Source organism: Stegastes partitus, unplaced genomic scaffold (genome assembly GCF_000690725.1).
Source record: "Stegastes partitus isolate 25-593 unplaced genomic scaffold, Stegastes_partitus-1.0.2 Scaffold62, whole genome shotgun sequence".
Lineage (NCBI taxonomy): Eukaryota > Metazoa > Chordata > Actinopteri > Pomacentridae > Stegastes > Stegastes partitus.
Window position 1 is genome coordinate 782,087 of NW_007577793.1, and position 17,278 is coordinate 799,364.

Sequence of the window (17,278 nt, forward strand, 5' to 3'; positions counted from 1 at the left end):
CTGGCTGGGAGTCACCAGAGCAATTTCTCTTCACAGAAACAAAGGACGTCCAGTTAGTCGCTACCTGGTAGCTGCACATGGAAAATAAAGAAAAGTCATCCTGACACACCAAAGTTTGAGCCAAGGTTAAACTTAGAGGATGAAATTTGATTACAAAAAAAAGAGCATCAGCGGCACATTCACACCTGGTTACAGACACAGTTCATCATATATGTCATTGCTGTGTTTAAACCTTTCTAATAATGTGTTTTTTATCAGAGCTCATCTCATGTCATGCTGTGTTTGTGTGTGCATGTGCGTGTAAGACAAATCTGGCTATTTTAGTCAAGTAGAAATGTCAAGTTTTTTGCTGAATACCAGAGCAGTGGAGGAAAAACAAAAAATTCCATCATCTGTTTGTGTGTGTGCGCGCGTGTGTGTGTGTTTACAGAAAGAGTGACAGTGTGTGTCTGAACTCAGATTTCCTGATATGGGAGAATGGTATTCCTCATGATTACCGCAATCCACTGGAGAACTAGACGTGATGTCATTGAATGCTCCCATGAGAATGCCAGAGGTGAGAGATTAAATACTGTGTATGTGTGTGTGTGTGTGTGTGTGTGTGTGGTGAGATCGAGGAAAAGAGGCAAAACAGAAAACAGAGGCTTCCCCATTGTATTTTATGGTTCACCTCATTACAAAAACACTGTCCTCAGACTGTGCAGTTGTGCGTACCACACTGATGGCTGTGTGCAAGTGTGTGTACGTATTTTAGGTGTTTGTTATGGGCAAAACTCCAGAGCGCACTTTGTTTAGAGTGAGATAGAGGAGAAAGAGAGGGCAGGCTAAGAAATGAAATGCAAAAAAGACATGAAACAGATTCAGTGGAAATGTAATGTGGCATTTTGAGGATGGAGAAGTGACTAAAGCAACCAAAGAAGTGTGTGTACGCACAGTGTGTCTGTGCCAGAAGAAAAAAAAAAAAATACTAAGAGATGGCGAGATGAAAAGCAAATAGCAGGAGACGAACTGTAAAAGCTGGAGGATAGACAAGAGAGTAAATCAGGAGTAAGTGAAAGAGCTTGTGACGGAGGGAATACTGGGAAACAAAGGAGGGATGATGAGGAAAGTGAGAGTGGGAGAGAGGATAAGAGGGAGAAAAAGGGTAAAAGGAAGGAGAGAGTGAGAGACACAGACACACAGAGAGAGAGGGAGCGAGAGAGAGAGAGAGAGAGAGAGAGGGAGAGAGAGAGGGAAAGAGAGGGAGGGAGAGAAAAACGTCCCAGATTCCCATGCCATTTAATAGGGAGCAAAACCAAACTGAGCTTATAATGTAGACTGGCTGAGCAAGGGGCAAAGTGGCCGCATGAGTGTGTGTGTTGTGTGTGAGAGAGAGAGAAGAGGAGAGGGGAGAGAGGGGGAGTTATCTGTGTTTGTGTGTCTCTCTCTCTGCCTCCATGTATGTATGTGCACAGAGAACATATGTGGCACAGCGCATGGGGCGGTACATGTGAGGAAAAAAAGCCTGGTTTTCCTGTGTGGATTTTTGCAAACAGATTGGACTCAAGTATCACTCTGGACTTCAGAATTTAGTTTCAAAATATCTTTTTCCGCTTTGGATTTTCCTGCAGTTCTTTCTTTGTTTTTTTAAATAAGAGGAGTATACTTTATGTGCAGCTTTAACCAGAGGAATACTTCTTCTTCACACTAAGCTTTAATCAAATGCTCACACAGACACTCCTCTGCTCCATGTAGCGCTGAGTGGGCGAGGGGCCTACCTGGATTACTGCGAGCGTACATGTTTGTGGGACACAGTAACAGAATAAGGGAGAGATTGAAAGAGAGGATAAAGTGAAGAAGACAGCTGGAAGATGTACTTGTACAAAGCAACATGCCCGGATATCCCCAACCCGAAGCAGAAGGGTTCCAGGGTTCAGAGTGGAGGTCAGGGTGGGATCCAGGCCCAAGGCCTGGGTCAGGGGAGGCTGCTCAGACAGACATCCTCGGGGACAGGGCCGCGACCCTACGCTCCTATGATGCTCTGGACGTCCAACAAACCCAACAGTGTGGTGGAGCTCAAACAGTTGGAGGAGTTTCTCAACTTCCACTCGTTGTCGCTGCACGATACAGTGAAGAGTCAGACAGGCATGGTCTACAGGTAACCTGAGTGTGTGTGTGTCTGCATGAGAGGGTTATTCCTTTGTGTCTGTTAGCTTTGGGTTGTTCTGCCATGTTGATAGACTTAGTCCTATTTGTTTGTGGAGCTGACTTTTAAAATATGATGTTTGAGTGACTCGATGTTTGATTGGTCGTTGCTTGCAGTTTTTGGTGAGTGATTGTAGATGAAGTCATGTGTGCTAAACACTGTGCTTGGATTATTCTTATTTCATTGGAGTGGAGATGTTTGCAAATTAGTAACATGTGCAATTGTTGAAAAAGTTTTGCACATGTAAGGAGTAGAAAATGTGCAAAAACAATACCCAGCATTTGCGCCACACACTGCGTCTGTGTTTCAACACTGTTAAGGCCACACTTTTTCTAATACACAAAGTCACTGCGTCACAGGGACAACTGACTATTGATCTCTATGTGAAACCCACCAGCTGATTGATCATTCTCTGAAGGCATATAGTATTTTGGTCAGAGTGTTGCAGTGTGAACTTCTGAACTGATTCATTAATTGTTAACATGAACAAAATTAAAGGAAAATACATTTTAAAAATAATTATTTTGTAACGATGAACATTTTTTAGGTTCTGCTTCATGCTGGATCGAACTACATTTGATGCAGATACACAAATGCATGCACAATAGTTTTACGCCTCAAAAATATTAAACTTAGTTTCTAAATGCATACGTGCACATTGTTTACCAGTTTAATGAACCTGTTTTCTCTTCATACTTTTTTAATCTTGTGCTGTGCATATGCAACATGTCAGTATTCAGCACCTGTTATCATATTTGTTTTGCAGTGGTTTAAAAGTTGTGTTTTACACATCACTTGTTCATATATTATGGACGTACTACACGTTTTCTGGATTGAAAACAGGGATTGAAGCATCCTCCAAATGAATCATGTTAAATGTTGACTGATTTTTGTTTGGAAGGTAATCCAGTTCTTGTTCCTCAGGCACTGGTAGAAACCGCCATCATGTGCTCATTGCTTTTCTTCTGGTTTGTCATCTGTGACTAAGCATCGTGTTGGTAAGTGGTTTCAGTGAGTGTGATTGGGACATTGTGGATCGCTGCTCAGCCCTCAGGCAAGAAAAGCAGCATGTAGCTGCTTTGCCTGTATTGTGTTGTTATTGTTGTCAGCGAAGAAGACTCTTTAATAAAAGATTTCATTGTCTGACAGAGTTTCTGGCATTGACTCCAGCAACCTTTATTCCTCAATCTAATGTAAATGCTTTTCAAAAACAACCGCATGCTTCACATTCACACTGTTACACATGATCACTGCTGCCCTCTACAAATATTATTAAATCTTTAACAGCATCACCACGAGAACCACAGAATATTACTAGCTCATAACTGTATTGTGTTGTATATCTTAAAAGTCAGACGCTTTGATGAAAGAAAAAACTAATTCATGCTCCAGATTGATAAAATAAAAATGTCTCAATAATAAGAATTACCATTTTTGAATAAACAAAAGAAAACATGCAATGTCTAAACTGGCAGCACAATGTGGTTTAAAAATGTGTTGTCCATGTGTGTTTTATTTTTGGAGAGACTGCTGGCTTAGCATTTCCATGAACTATATTTTGGTCATTCGAACAGCCCATTCTATCCCTGAGGCTCTCTCATCAGCGATTCTGTGCTAAATTCTGCCAGCATATTTGACTGTATAACAGTCAGTATAATAATAACATGGCCTAAACTTATTCTGTTGTTATGGTGGCATTAGCAAAATGGCATCACTGAGTGTGACTTTGCTATCCCTCCTCTGTCCACCAATGGAGGGAAACAAGGGATGAGTAGAATAGGGAGGATGCCAGTTTGTATCTCTGTTGGACCAAACTATGGGACTATGGGACTTCATATGGCCATTCACTGTTAGCATTTTGCCTCAGGACCTTGACATATGTATGTCCACCGGCATGTGTGTGTTTGTAAGTTTGTGGTTATTGCTATAGTAACCTAATATAACAGCTGGCTGTCGACGTCCTTTTCCAGGTCAGTGTGTATCAGTGGTCAAGACCTGTGCTGGAAAGTCCGTCCATAGAGACACACGCACACAAACAGAACAGAAATGTGAATCCTTTCCCAATGCTCGAACCATAAAATAACCAAAACCAGCCACGACTTTACCCAGGCAAGAGCAAACTGCAAAATATTGCTTTTATTAACATATGAACACCCCAAAGGAAGAGATGCAAATCAGTGAAGCACCCTCACTGCCCTTCCAATGTGTTTTCCTTACAAAGCCCTGCTGGCTCAGTGGGGAGAGGTGAGTCGTGACATGATAAAATATGTGGAAGCAACCTAACGCAAACTTTTGGCTTGTGACCCCTTTAAACCGATGACAAACTGCCCGGTCAAAGGTTGTTATAGCAAGTTCTTTTAAATTTTAAATATTTTATAGGGGTCTGAAAAAGCAAGTAAACCCTGTTTTTCAGATGAAATACAAACACTGGAGAAAAGTCATTAATGCTGTATAACGGCAATCCTAACATGAAGCTACAAGTTTGAAAATAAATCCCAATTTAAACTTAATTTTGGAGCTTTATTGGACCAAACAACACAACACAGCCTAGATATATCCCAAGACTGCCTTCCCAACACGACAACCAATAAAAGTGTCCTTATATTTTTTTTTTTATTGACGTTTAGTCCTTGCATAAACACGAGCACATACACATAACAGCCACATTCATGCCTTCTACTTTTTCCCCCCAAACATCTGATCATTCAAAATTACTAAAAAAGCACAGATGGGAAGAGGGGACGTGCAGTTATGAGCCTCAGCTCCACAGAATGCCCTCACATGCTCCACAGTTTATTATTCAAGAGTGTGTGTGTCTGTTTGTAGAGCGTGGGTGTGTGTTTTTAAGTCATGAGGGAGCATCTGTGAGTGTGGTTGAGACACATAGTGCTGCTTCTTATGGGTGCATGCTCCTTGTCTCATTAATGTGCATCTTGACCATGTAGGCTGTGGTGACAACTTACTGTTCTTCAGTTCAGAACATATGCATTCAACGTTTCCTCTGGGTGAATGTTAACGCTAATTATCTAGTCATGGCCAGAAACTGTCGCTATGTGACTCTGTTAGTGCCGCATGTTAGAAAAGCAAAGATTGACTATTATCTGTCAGGAAGATTTTAAAAAAAAATCTTCAGAAAATGATTTTAAGCCACCTGAATAAATACCTGGCACAGGTCCATTCTGGTGCTTCCTTTGCCTCCGTCATTCTCTTACTTTGCTTTTGTTGCATCCTCAAAATTCTCACATTGTATTAAAGAGGGTGCAGCTGTTGCAGTGTGTTGTGATTCGACTCCTCCACCATCTGTGATTTTTGAGTCACTTCAGTGTGAGAAAATCTTCTTCCTGCTTCAGTTGAAACACTTTTGTAAATCTGTAAAATGCATTTTCTGGTTCACAGTTTTTGTACTTCAAAACACACTTTGGACAAATAGTGATGTTTGTGTCTCATTTCTACTTCAGGACAGGAAGGCAATTTCCTTGTTTTCATTGAGGCTAAATAAATTAATGTTAGGCTGAAAAACACACTATTGTGGTCAGTCAATCTTTCCAGTAAAAAATAAATAAATGAAAGCATGAATCGAGAACATCCCCTTTTAACCCAAATGATAAATAGTTACAGAGGCAAATGCACTCTGCTGATTTTTGATTACTCACACTAAATTAAAAGAGACATCAATTCAATCAACCTAGTAGTGGGCAGAAAGATTATTCTAGAGGCCATGATATTATTGGATACAGAGCAGGGGAATGCTGGGTAAGAGAGCAACAGTGAAGGGGCATTTGTACCTCCAGGGGGTAGAAGGTCACATAATGAAGCATATGTGCTCTGGACTGCACCAGTGTGTGTGTTTATGTGTGTACTTGTGTTGAGGGGACAGGAGTCTGTACAATCACACTGTGGAGACCCAAAAGAGTTTTGGGGACAAAAAGTCCCCATTATGTAAATAACAAGGTTTTAGTGCCACAACTTGGTTTAAGGTTAGAGTAAGAGTTGGGCAGTTTGAAATAAGTCAGTGTAATGTCCTCTGAAGTAATGGAAACACCCCTGTGTGTTTCTGTTAGACAGTCTGGATGTTTGTCAGTCCATCTGATTAAATGAGCTCTGCCTGCTGATGGACTGTGCTGTGAAGGTGACAGTGTTCCCACAGTTGTTTGGCTCCCCTTCAGTCACTCAGTTCTTTCTTTGTGCCTGCATTCTTTGCTGATGTTTTTATCTACATTATTCAATGTCTGTGTCCTGCAACCATTTTAATGATTTATGTGTTTTCAAAATGTGAAATGACATGTAAAACCTCATCGATATTTTCAGTTATCCACTTGTGTTTCTTTATTTTCTGTTACCAAAAATATAATCAGTGCTGTTCTTACAACAAGTTATGTAAAAATCAATAAAAAAATCAAATAATTAACTGTGATTAATCAGTAGAGTACCACCAGCCTCGCAACCCTCTGATTACTGATTGCTCCACTGGTGTGTCTTAATTTTGCATGATGCAGTTCTGCATTGAAACTGTATTACATGAATTCCAGCACTTTAACTGCAATCGATGTTAAGTTTTTACATCACACTGGTCTGTAGTTCGCAGCTAAAATCCCCATCCATATATTTCATGTTCTGGCTGAGAATAAGTAGTTTCAAACTACTAGAAAAAACAAATGATAGACAATAAAAAGAGTTGTGTTTGAACCGCAAAGACCTTTTACTGACTACAGCCAGTTACAAGCCTCGCCTTTCTGGCCTGGAGCCCTGTGTACACTAACAGTGTTTAGACTCTGGCATCTGCCTATGTAAGGAGAAGCTGTCCAGGCACACCACTTTATTTATTATAGTGCCTAACAGGCAGAAACAGCATGAGTGGAGAACTGACGGGCTATAAGTGGGGATGGACAACACTAGAACTAAAAAACAAAGAGGCATTTAAAAATGAAAAACAAATATAACACTATGTGCTGTTCATGAAGAACAAGAGGACAGGGCCTAATTTGTGTCACTTTGTGCTGTTGTCCATTTACTTGTTTGTCATTTTTTCTGTGTGCAATCATGCGTGTGTCGGTGTGTGCTTTTAGGAAGCTGTAATTTGTAAGCAAGAAGCAGTCGGCAAAATTGTGCACTCAACCGGCGATTCATCGAACAAATTTGCTCACACACCAACAGGCGTTCACGCATGCAGTCAGACACACAAACATGCAGATAAATGCGTCAATTGCTCATCCTTTATTCATCCTGGAAAACAAGTGAATATTTAACAGAAGAGCTGGTATCCTCTCTAAATACTTAATTGGTCAGGCGGTCACAGAAGCCTTTGTGTGTATTGTGTGTGTGTGTGTGTGTGGGTGTGTGTGTGTGTGTGTGTGTTTGTGTTTGTGTGTGCAGGCATGCGTTCACTTGTAAACATTCATATATAATAAACATTTAGAAACTTACCTTTTTGTTTTATGTACTCATCTGTGAAAATGACACATCAACACCAGAGAAAATATATTTTTCACTACACAAAATGTATTTTATTATTTATTATGTTCTGTGTTGCAGAAGACAGTTAAGTAAAATTTTCTAAAAAGAAATATTTAGGAAATTACAAGTTTAATTTATAACACCTGTCTGTATGTGGATATAGTATAAGTACCTGGTTTATAACCTTTTCTATTATGAATGTTGGAGGGTGTGTTAAACTGTGAAGGGCTTTGCACACAGGGTATTAGACCAACCAAGATCCTGTGACACCTTTGGCCTCGAACCAGTCATGTAATAAATTGCTTTGGACTGATGGAAAGGGAGCTGTAATTACAAGATGGGAAAGTCTCTTTAATCAGGGATTTTATGGTACAATGTGTTCAATTAAGTTATTCACTGTTAAAGCCAGGACTGTAACTAAGTACATTCAGAGATGAGCTAAAGACTTTGCTACAGTTCAGTACTTCATTACAATTGAAAGCTTTAGTTATTAGTTACCTTACTAACCTTAACCTTAACATATTGTCATAAAAAACATATAAAGATCTTATAGAATATGCTTTATAGTAGATTAAACAGTGTATAGCGTATACATGTAGCAGTGAAATAATGTCACTGTTTTCTACTATATATATATTCTAATCTATTCAAGCACGTGAAGAAGACTTATGACAATAAATGTAACAATATGTAAAACATTCTGCTTTAAAAAGCAAAACAACAACAAAAAGAACCAAAAAGAAACTTTATTTTGATTCTAGCAAAGTCTCAGGCCAAAGTAAAATGAAAGCGCAGGTCATAAGGCTTCTGTCCTCTTCCACAGTGATAACCACCTTACCTTTAACTATAAGGGGGTTTTACATAATTACAAGGAAAATACAAAATTATGAGACGCAGAAGTTTTATCTACAAGAAAAGGCCTCAGTTTACTGTTTGATAAATGCAATGTGCTTCCATAAAGAAAGAGATCCAATATATATTAGTTATGTAAACTTTTACATGCCATGTTCATGTATGGATATACATAAAAAAAAAGAAGATAATCATTCTAATAACAAACGTAGTAGGAAATCAAAATGCATGGACAGATGTCCACAATGAAAAGGAGAACGGCTTAAGTCTTGCCCATGCAGGTGTTTCCATTTCCTCTGGCTGATTAGATCTCTCCTTAGGTTGAGATTGGATGGGACAATATTAATGTCATTTGCACCGCACGCAAAAGTGGCTCAAGTCAGGTGTTCGTTTGCTCATATGGGACTCAGATGTGTGTCTTTTTTTTTCTTCTTTTTTTTTATAACAGTGTGAACAGCACAAATCACTTGGACTCACATTCTGATTTCATTTCTGATGTAGGTCACTTCCATGTGCGTCCCTTACTCAGATTCAGGTTGGATTTTTTTTTCAGTAAGAAAAGTTACATCAAAATCAATGTGATGTTTATTTTACTCGTCTGTATCTGAGTGTCCTGCTGTGAGAGTCTCGTGGAAAAGAGTTGGTTAAAATAGACACAGGCATCCTGAAATTTAGGATTAAATGTGTTTCAGTGAAGCCATTCTCCCCATGATCTCACCACTCCTGGCTCCAACTCCTCAGCCACACGAATATATAAAAGTAGCAGCCATTATTCCACAAAAGCCACAATTTAAAATTTGGCTTGCTATCATCTCATCCTCGTTATCATCTCTGATTAGCTTGCTGCTTTCCACTTCACATTAGCTCATAAATTAAACCTTAAGCACTAACTTCAGTGCCTTCTGTGTTTACTTTTGTGCAACAGTGTGCTGCATGTGTCATCTTTGTTATTGTTCTTTTGCACATATAGATCAGTTTAAGATCGAGAGCTGGGCCCTGTTCCATAGAGCAAGTTTGTCAAATAAGACAGATTTAATATTGTTAAACTGACTTACTTTGAGGTTACTTCAGTTGCAAAAGGGAATTCAACATACTTCAAGGTTGGTTAGTCTGTCACCTTTATGCTGGGAACCTAACCTGGTCCAGGCCAGGTTACTGGTGAGGCGAAGATCAAGCTGGTACTTAACCAGAGTTCCTAAAACACCAAAAAAAAGTTGAAGTTTATAGAAAATAAATTTAAGAATAAGACGCACAGTTATTTGGCTACTTAATCCTATATCAAATTAGCTTGATTTCATAAACTTAAACTGACCTTTATGGACCCGGTTTAGCCCTGACGGTGCAGGACTTCAATCCCCTTTTTTCTTCGTGCGCTTTATAGAAAAATCCCAAATTCACACTTTAATCTGATTTTGGCCACATTTTAAAAAGAAACAGCCAAACAAAAAAATCCGAGACCATGTCTGGCTTCAACTCCACAATCCACAAACATCACAATATGGAAAGAGCTGCCATTGTTCCACAAAAAGCACTGAGCACCAAGGCTTGCAGTGAGAACGTAGCTTAATATAGATGATAAAGTTAGCAAGTTTTTCCACTCCAACAGGTGCAGCATAATTAAGAGGATAGTAAAGTAGATGTCAATAGAGCAGTACACCCGCACAGTCCTGAGTTCTAACCAGGCAAGACAAGTGTGAACACCTGTGCAGAGGTAGAATCATTAAGTAATGGTAGGGTTGCAAAATGATTGTGTACTGATGTAGCAAAAACATTCTGTTAATGTTGCATAAATGCATAGTTTGTACAGTATATATACACATGTGCCTTTCTATCCCATGATTAATGTTTTGGAATTCAGGATTCACCTATATATATACTATTCAGCTGACTTTGAAATATGTTTTGTTGTAACATTCCACGAATCTTGACTTCAGTGTAGTTCATAGTGTGCTGGAGCTGAATGATATTAGCTGAAAGAAAAGGACTGACTGCTCTCTGAACTGCTTCAAGTTTATCAATCACTGTTTTGCATTGTCTTCTTTGTCTCTCTGTCACTGAGACATGCTTCTGTTTAAACAGCACTTTAAAGACATTTCGTTGGCTTAGTAATTCCCTTGAGGCTTACCCTGTTCTACTAATTCTTCAACAAAACCTTAAACCTCAACATATACCCAACACAGGAGCAGCTTTATTGTATTTGTAGCAATAACAGGCGTGCCACACAGACTTAGTCTGTGTTTAATCAATATTGTTCCCATGTGGGGCATTTAGGGCAGTCACTCCAACACTCCAACACTTTCACACACGTCTCCAGTTCATTAGTCGGATATTGGGGGAGCTAATGCACGTTCTTAACATTACTCTCATCAATAAATCAGCTGTACAGCTTGAAAAATCAGCCGGGCTCCTGACATACACAGTGATTACTCTTTTCTGACACACACACACACACGCACGCACGCACACACACGAACACATACACACACACACACACACACACACACACACACACAGACAGACCTCTGGTGCTTCACTTGTGTCAGCACTAGTTGACTTTGTGAATCGATAGGGCATCAGTTTGGCCTATTGACATGCTCATTTAGGAGAGTGCCAGACAGGAGCTGACTGCTGTCTGGACGGGCCAAACAGTCACCGTGGATCACTACGCTTGACTGACCAATCTCTGAAACTCTCTCGGGTTTAAACCAGGTTGCATAATTAGAGAAATAATTCATTTCATTTTTTTTTTAGATCAGAAGAAGACACAAACTAAGACAGTGATTTGACAATTGGCAAGTAAAGAAAACTTGCAGGATACTGTCAGCATGGTGATTCATATCTCCCCTCTGTCCTGTTTCTCTTTGCGTTTTTAATCAGTTAAACTTACTGGACTGTGAAAATAAGAAAGGCGTAAATGATCCATCTCTCCGTTTGTGTTTCTCCCTCTCTCTTCCACTTGGGTCTTTAGGTATCGCTGCCTTGCTCCTCCCCTCTCCTGGTATTAGTCTATTATTGATGAGGGCAGATAAGCGGTGATGTAGGAGTCAGTGCTCTCCTTGGGCCCCAGCGAGGTCACTTAAGGATAAAACCTCAGTAGAACTTCATCTTACTCTCCAACCCTACTTCATGTTTAGAGAAAAGGAACCGTGCCAAGTTTAACTTTGTGGCTCTTGAACACACACTCATCCTGTTACTTTAAATTTGATGTTCAAGGTGACTCTGTAGCCTTTAGCAAGTCACACCGCAGCCAAAGTACCACAACTCATAATGATAGTCTGTGAGGTCTGAGCACACATTTGTCACTCAATTAAAAATTCCCAAAGGGACCCAGTAATGGATGTGTGTGTGTGTGTGTGTGTGTGTGTGTGTTTGAACTGAACTATTTTCTGTTTTAAGATAACAGCAGCAGTTAAATACCTAATTTGTAATGATGGCGCGGTGCACAGGAGGGGTAATAGCGTGGGTGTGTGATGTACCCCTAGAGGGGAAACATAGACACTTTTAAAACATGTTTAACAGTTACATGGAACGTGTGGGTGGGAGAGTGAGGTGCACTGGGTTAGTTATAGAGAGAAGATGCAAAATGAGAGTCTCGGGAGACTGAGATCAAAAGAGAGAGGCAGAGAGATACCTAACAAGTGTCCTGGAATTTGTTTTAAGGTGTTGATTAGTAGTTCTACCACTTGGGGGAGCCGTGGGCCTGCTGTCACTTTGACAATAGACATGAAAGCACGGGGATGAGAGCGTGTTTCTTCCAGAGTGTGTACCTGTCAGCAGTAGATTGAGGAGCTGTGAGTGTCTGCATTCACTTCACTTGTTTTGTGTCACCTTGAAAAGCTGCACATCTTCAAGAAGACTTGCACCAGAGATCCAAATATTTTACTTCTCCTGTGCACAGTGTCATTTGCCAAGCGGAGAGACGCTGTTTGACCGAGGTGAAATGTTGCTTTAAGAGGTGCTGCAGTGCTCATGCAGAGGTGGAATCAGCTGGAGCGTCGCCTGCTGTGGGTTTCAGAGAGACCTTTGAAACCGCAGCTCAAGAGGGGTCAATATAATATCCAACTGAGCTCCTTCAGCAGATAAACAAATACCTCTTCTTTCCACCTCCATCTCTCTCCATGAAACCAGCGTTCTCAGACCTTTTCATCTTACTGCTCTTGCTACCCTACACTTCTTTAATTTTCCTTTATTTCCTCTCCTCCCTTCCTCCTGTCATTTTGTCTTTGTGCCTTCTACACTCTTTTGGTCCCATCATGAGTTTTTTTTTTCTCTGTCTGCGTTTTTGCGTAGTCACACTTGCAACGAACACTCAGTTTTAGTGACACCATATATCTCTACTTTACAGCACTAAGCGGATACACTGACGCAGGCAAAGTTTATACTTCCCCAGATCAGCACTTTTCTTGTCTTTTCTGTGTGTGTGTGTCTTCCCAGATTGTAATATAAAGGAGTGGAGCTTGATTCGTTGCCAGTTTGTGTGTGTGTAAGATGGTGGATGTGTGTTTTTGGGTATAGCGCCATCTAAGAAAAGAAGATACACTGTGTTCCCCCTCAAGGCCTATTAAGAGAGGAGAGGTGAGGGAAGAGGGGACACAGAGTGGGATATGAAAAATTTCTGTCATAACTGAAGCTTAACACACACACACACACACACACACACACACGCACACACACACCTTGTGGACTTTACTGCAGTATTTGTCACTGTTAAAATACTGCGAGTGTAGGCAAACACTGCGCCAACAGATTCACAGAACTCTTAAAGCATTGTGTGCACAACACAGACCAAGGAGTTGCATGAATCCAAATCCATAAATGAACAGTTAAATGTTTTAGTGGCCTCGGTGCAGCAATGCAGCACAGATGCAGCAGTCCACGGCTGGTGACTGCAGTCTCCCATTTCAGTGGATAATTTTACAAGTTTTCGCACACCCTCCAAAATTGTATCGCTCACTTGCAGACCCTGGTTTTCACAAAATGTAATCGCAGCGTTACAAGGTCAGCTTTTTAAAAATATTTCAAAAATCAAATTCAGATGTTTCTGTTTGTTTTGTTTTCTACCTGTGCAATCCTGTAATGGTCCTCTTTCTCTGGTTTTCCATTTGGTTTTGGCAGAGACAAAGACAAAAGAGCAGCAGAAAAACATTTTCAAATTTTTATATTGTGTTTCATTTTGATTTTGTGTATAAACTGTGATGCATAAATAATGCCTACCCTGTCTGATGCACAGCATTGTCTAAATGTAACCTAGAACCATACAGCACTATATATATATATATAAATTCTTCTTTTTTTTCTTTTTCTTTTTAAAATTTATTTATACTAGCTTTTATTACTTCCTGGCCCTTCATGGCGTATCACTGCAAGATAACATAAAATTATTTAATCTCCCCCTGCAGTGACACATTCTAATGGAAACAATTTTACCTGTTTCCCACAGACACGCTCAATAAATCTTACTTGATGAGTTGCGTGTTTGCACGGATGATGAATGGCATGGGATGTGGTGCAGAAATTCCCAGTCAGCACACACGAGTGATAGGGAATCCCTTGAACATGGATCATAGAGCATGCAAACATGTGTGCTCACATGCTTGTGAGCTGCATGTTTGCACACACAAATGCAAACAAAAAGTATGTATGTAGGCGTTTAAGCACCACAGGGAAAATAACATGTTCTGTCAATATTATTTCCTGAAAAGATGTAAATATACCCCCTGCATAAAATAGCAGTAAAATCTTTTTTTATTTGTTTAACAGGTTATGCACTAATAATTTTTACTACATGAATTAAAAAAAAAAAAAATACAGAAAAACAACCAAAAAACAAAATGCAATTAGGCACCCTTCCAATTGTACAGTTTCATCTCTCTTTAGGACTTAATGAACTCATTATAGAGAAGTTAAAGAATTATCATTAGGAATCGTCAGCTGATAATATTACAAACCTATTTTTTGGTCCTTCAATTCTGAACTAACTCCTCCAAAATGTTTATTAGCCAAGTGCTGTTAAAAGTTAGTTCTTGCTGTTGCAACAGTTCAAAATCCAACTTGCAACAAATCACACTAATTTTTGTGATTCTCATTTTAATAATACACTAATTGTCCAAGACGACTTGCAAAGTTTGGACTTACTTTTGAACTTTTAAACAACCTGAAAGGCCGAACTTGGTTTTGAGACACACACTTGTCTCACTTTGGTGATTAACAAAGTCATAATAAAGCACTCATCCAAAGAGCCAAGTGGTTTGGCAGGATGTGAGAGCTCTCCTTCATGACCGCTTCACCTCCCCATTACCTTCAAGTGCTTTCATTTCAACACTTTATGGTTTAAGTAATTTTTGCAAATGATCATTTTCTACAAAGTTGGGTAAGAGATGAATTTCAGAGTGAAGGCTATCTTCATCCAAAAACCACAGTCGACACTTTACAGCTTAAATTACAAGGTGCTGTCCTGTGAGAATGAGACTGCGATACTATAAAGTGCTGTCACCATGTACATACAAATAAAACAGCACTAATGTGTGTAATTTGTCCTCCTCACAGGAGAGTGGAGGAGATGTCAGTCAAGCTCAGTCTATACATAAAGTAATTGAAAGTAATTGAAATCATCTGCATGGATTCACCTTAGAGACACGAGTTCCTTATCATGTGCTGTCAATCTGATTCAATTTCGTGAAAATGCTTAAATAACAAATAGGAACCTCACAATCCTGCAAACAGCCAAGCTCACGACTTTCTGTGTTGTGGTCATGTAGGACAAAATCATGTAAACGTAAAGTCAAAGTATGAAACAAATTGAATTTTTACCGACCCTGCCGGTAAAATCGACTAATTGGAGCATGAAATGAAAGCAGAGCGAGACTAGACACAGGTGTTTCATATAATCCAATCAACTAAGTGATGAACTCACCAGAGCTGGTATGAAGCACATGCAAACTATCACTCTCTGTTTGTCTCTGGAGCTCTCTGTATCTCCCCTTCTAACCTCCCTGCCCCTCCCCTCCGACGCTAAAACGCTGATGTAAGAGCACATCTACATGATTGCACATGCAGATGAACGCATGCAACACATACAGACACAAACACGCGCACCATCTGTTTCATTCTCTCAGAAAGTTTCTGTCTGGAACTCAGAGCAATACAAAGCGGTGAGTCAGCTGCATGTAGAGTAGCTTTCATACAAATTAACTTCACACGAGCTTTACTCTTGAACAGGCTTTATGGATCTAAGTGCTGCTTTCTGCGGGGCTCAGTGCACCATTTTACCTTATGTACCTGCTCAACCAGCCAAGACTAGTCTTTTCCCAGTGGTTTCTATACTGCAGCTCTATGTACCAGTTTTAATTTACTGACTGAAAGAGCAACTTGATTTTGAGCAGCTCAGTCTCTCTACAAGTCATGTTGAACAGTCCCACCGCACATGATTGAAAAATCCAAATCCAAAAGTTTATGTAAAGGGATTCACTGGTCCTTCTTCTTTCTTAACAGCTGATTCTTCAGGTTGGGTGCAGATTATATTCATTTTAAGAGGCGCTGTGTAAGGTGTTGTTCTCATGCTGTGCATCTCAGAGCTGTGAACCCATCATGACATCTGGACTGTGATCAACAGAAGAGAAAAAGGTGTTTTTAGAGGTGAGATGGACATTGAGAACTGTTACATCTTGCTGCAGTTGCTCATTAATAAGTGTAGACAGATGAGCTGACAATGCTGATATTTTCTAGGACAACCGTTTTTTGTGCAAGGGTCTTTTTGAAACCCTTTAGTGTCATTGCACAAAGAAGTATACCTTTCAGGCAAAGAAATCTGGGTTGATTGAAATGTGGTACAGATAATGTAGAATACTACAATAATGCATAGAAATGGAACAATATACTGTAAGCCTTCCAAGAGGGGAAATGTCATGAAGCTCTTAGAGTCCATTTGAGGCTCCATCTGTGCTCTTGGGGCCAAAGGCAGAGTGCAGTACATAACCATCACTGTGACCTTTGCTTTGTGTGTTACATAGCTTCACTTTTAACTCAGCCAGCTAAAATGATGTAAAGAACATATGAAGACTTTTTTTTTTTTTTTGGATCTTTCAGCATATTGATTTGCAATTTGTTGCACAAGATAATTCAAATGTCAGACTGTAGTTTCTTGGTTAATGCATGGTCTTAATAGTGCAGTACACACTTTCAGAAAAGCCCATACAACAACAATAAAAAGAGAGTGCAACCAACGGAAATCTGGTCTGTTTAAGAAGTGGCATGAAGGTCACAAACACAATATATAAAATACGATTCAGGGCAAGCTGGTTTTTGGGTATCTCAGTTCCCGCTCTGCGTAAATGCAGCTGTCTTTTTCTGCTCTATTCTGCCAAAGTTTTACTTAGTTTTCAGAATTTGCCTCAGTTTTTGCTTCACTCTTGCAAAGTGATTCCCCTTAAAGCAAAGAAGAAATGGTGATGAATACACTTTGAAAATCTTTTAGGAAATCCAGTTCAGTTTTCTGCAGCTGTTTACCTTTTTTGTCTTGTTCCTCATCATTGAAATTTGTTGCCTGAATCATTCTCTTGTTTAATAAAAAAATATTTTTAAGCTGAACGTACGACTTCAAGACTTCAGATGGATCAAATTGTCTCTAACATCCTCTTCCATTACTCTACTTATTGCATACTTTCTTCTCTAAGGTAACCACTATGTATCCTTCATTGCTACAGATGCTGCCTGGTTGCCATCTGGCATCTTTATTCTTGCCTGGTGTTATTTTATTGCTGCTTTTTCCCACACACACAACGCCTCCAT

General features: G+C 39.7%; 1 protein-coding gene across 1 annotated transcript in view; it reads left to right on the forward strand.

Moving 5' to 3' along the window:
• Nucleotides 1–2,060: 2,060 nt before the first annotated feature.
• kcnab1a (potassium voltage-gated channel subfamily A regulatory beta subunit 1a) overlaps nucleotides 2,061–17,278 on the forward strand; it is a 121,846-nt gene continuing 106,628 nt past the window's right edge. The window contains exon 1 of the mRNA XM_008275966.1: nucleotides 2,061–2,137. Within this exon, the coding sequence (XP_008274188.1) occupies nucleotides 2,127–2,137 (11 nt within the window). The 5' untranslated portion in view covers nucleotides 2,061–2,126. The remainder of the gene's footprint in view (nucleotides 2,138–17,278) is intronic.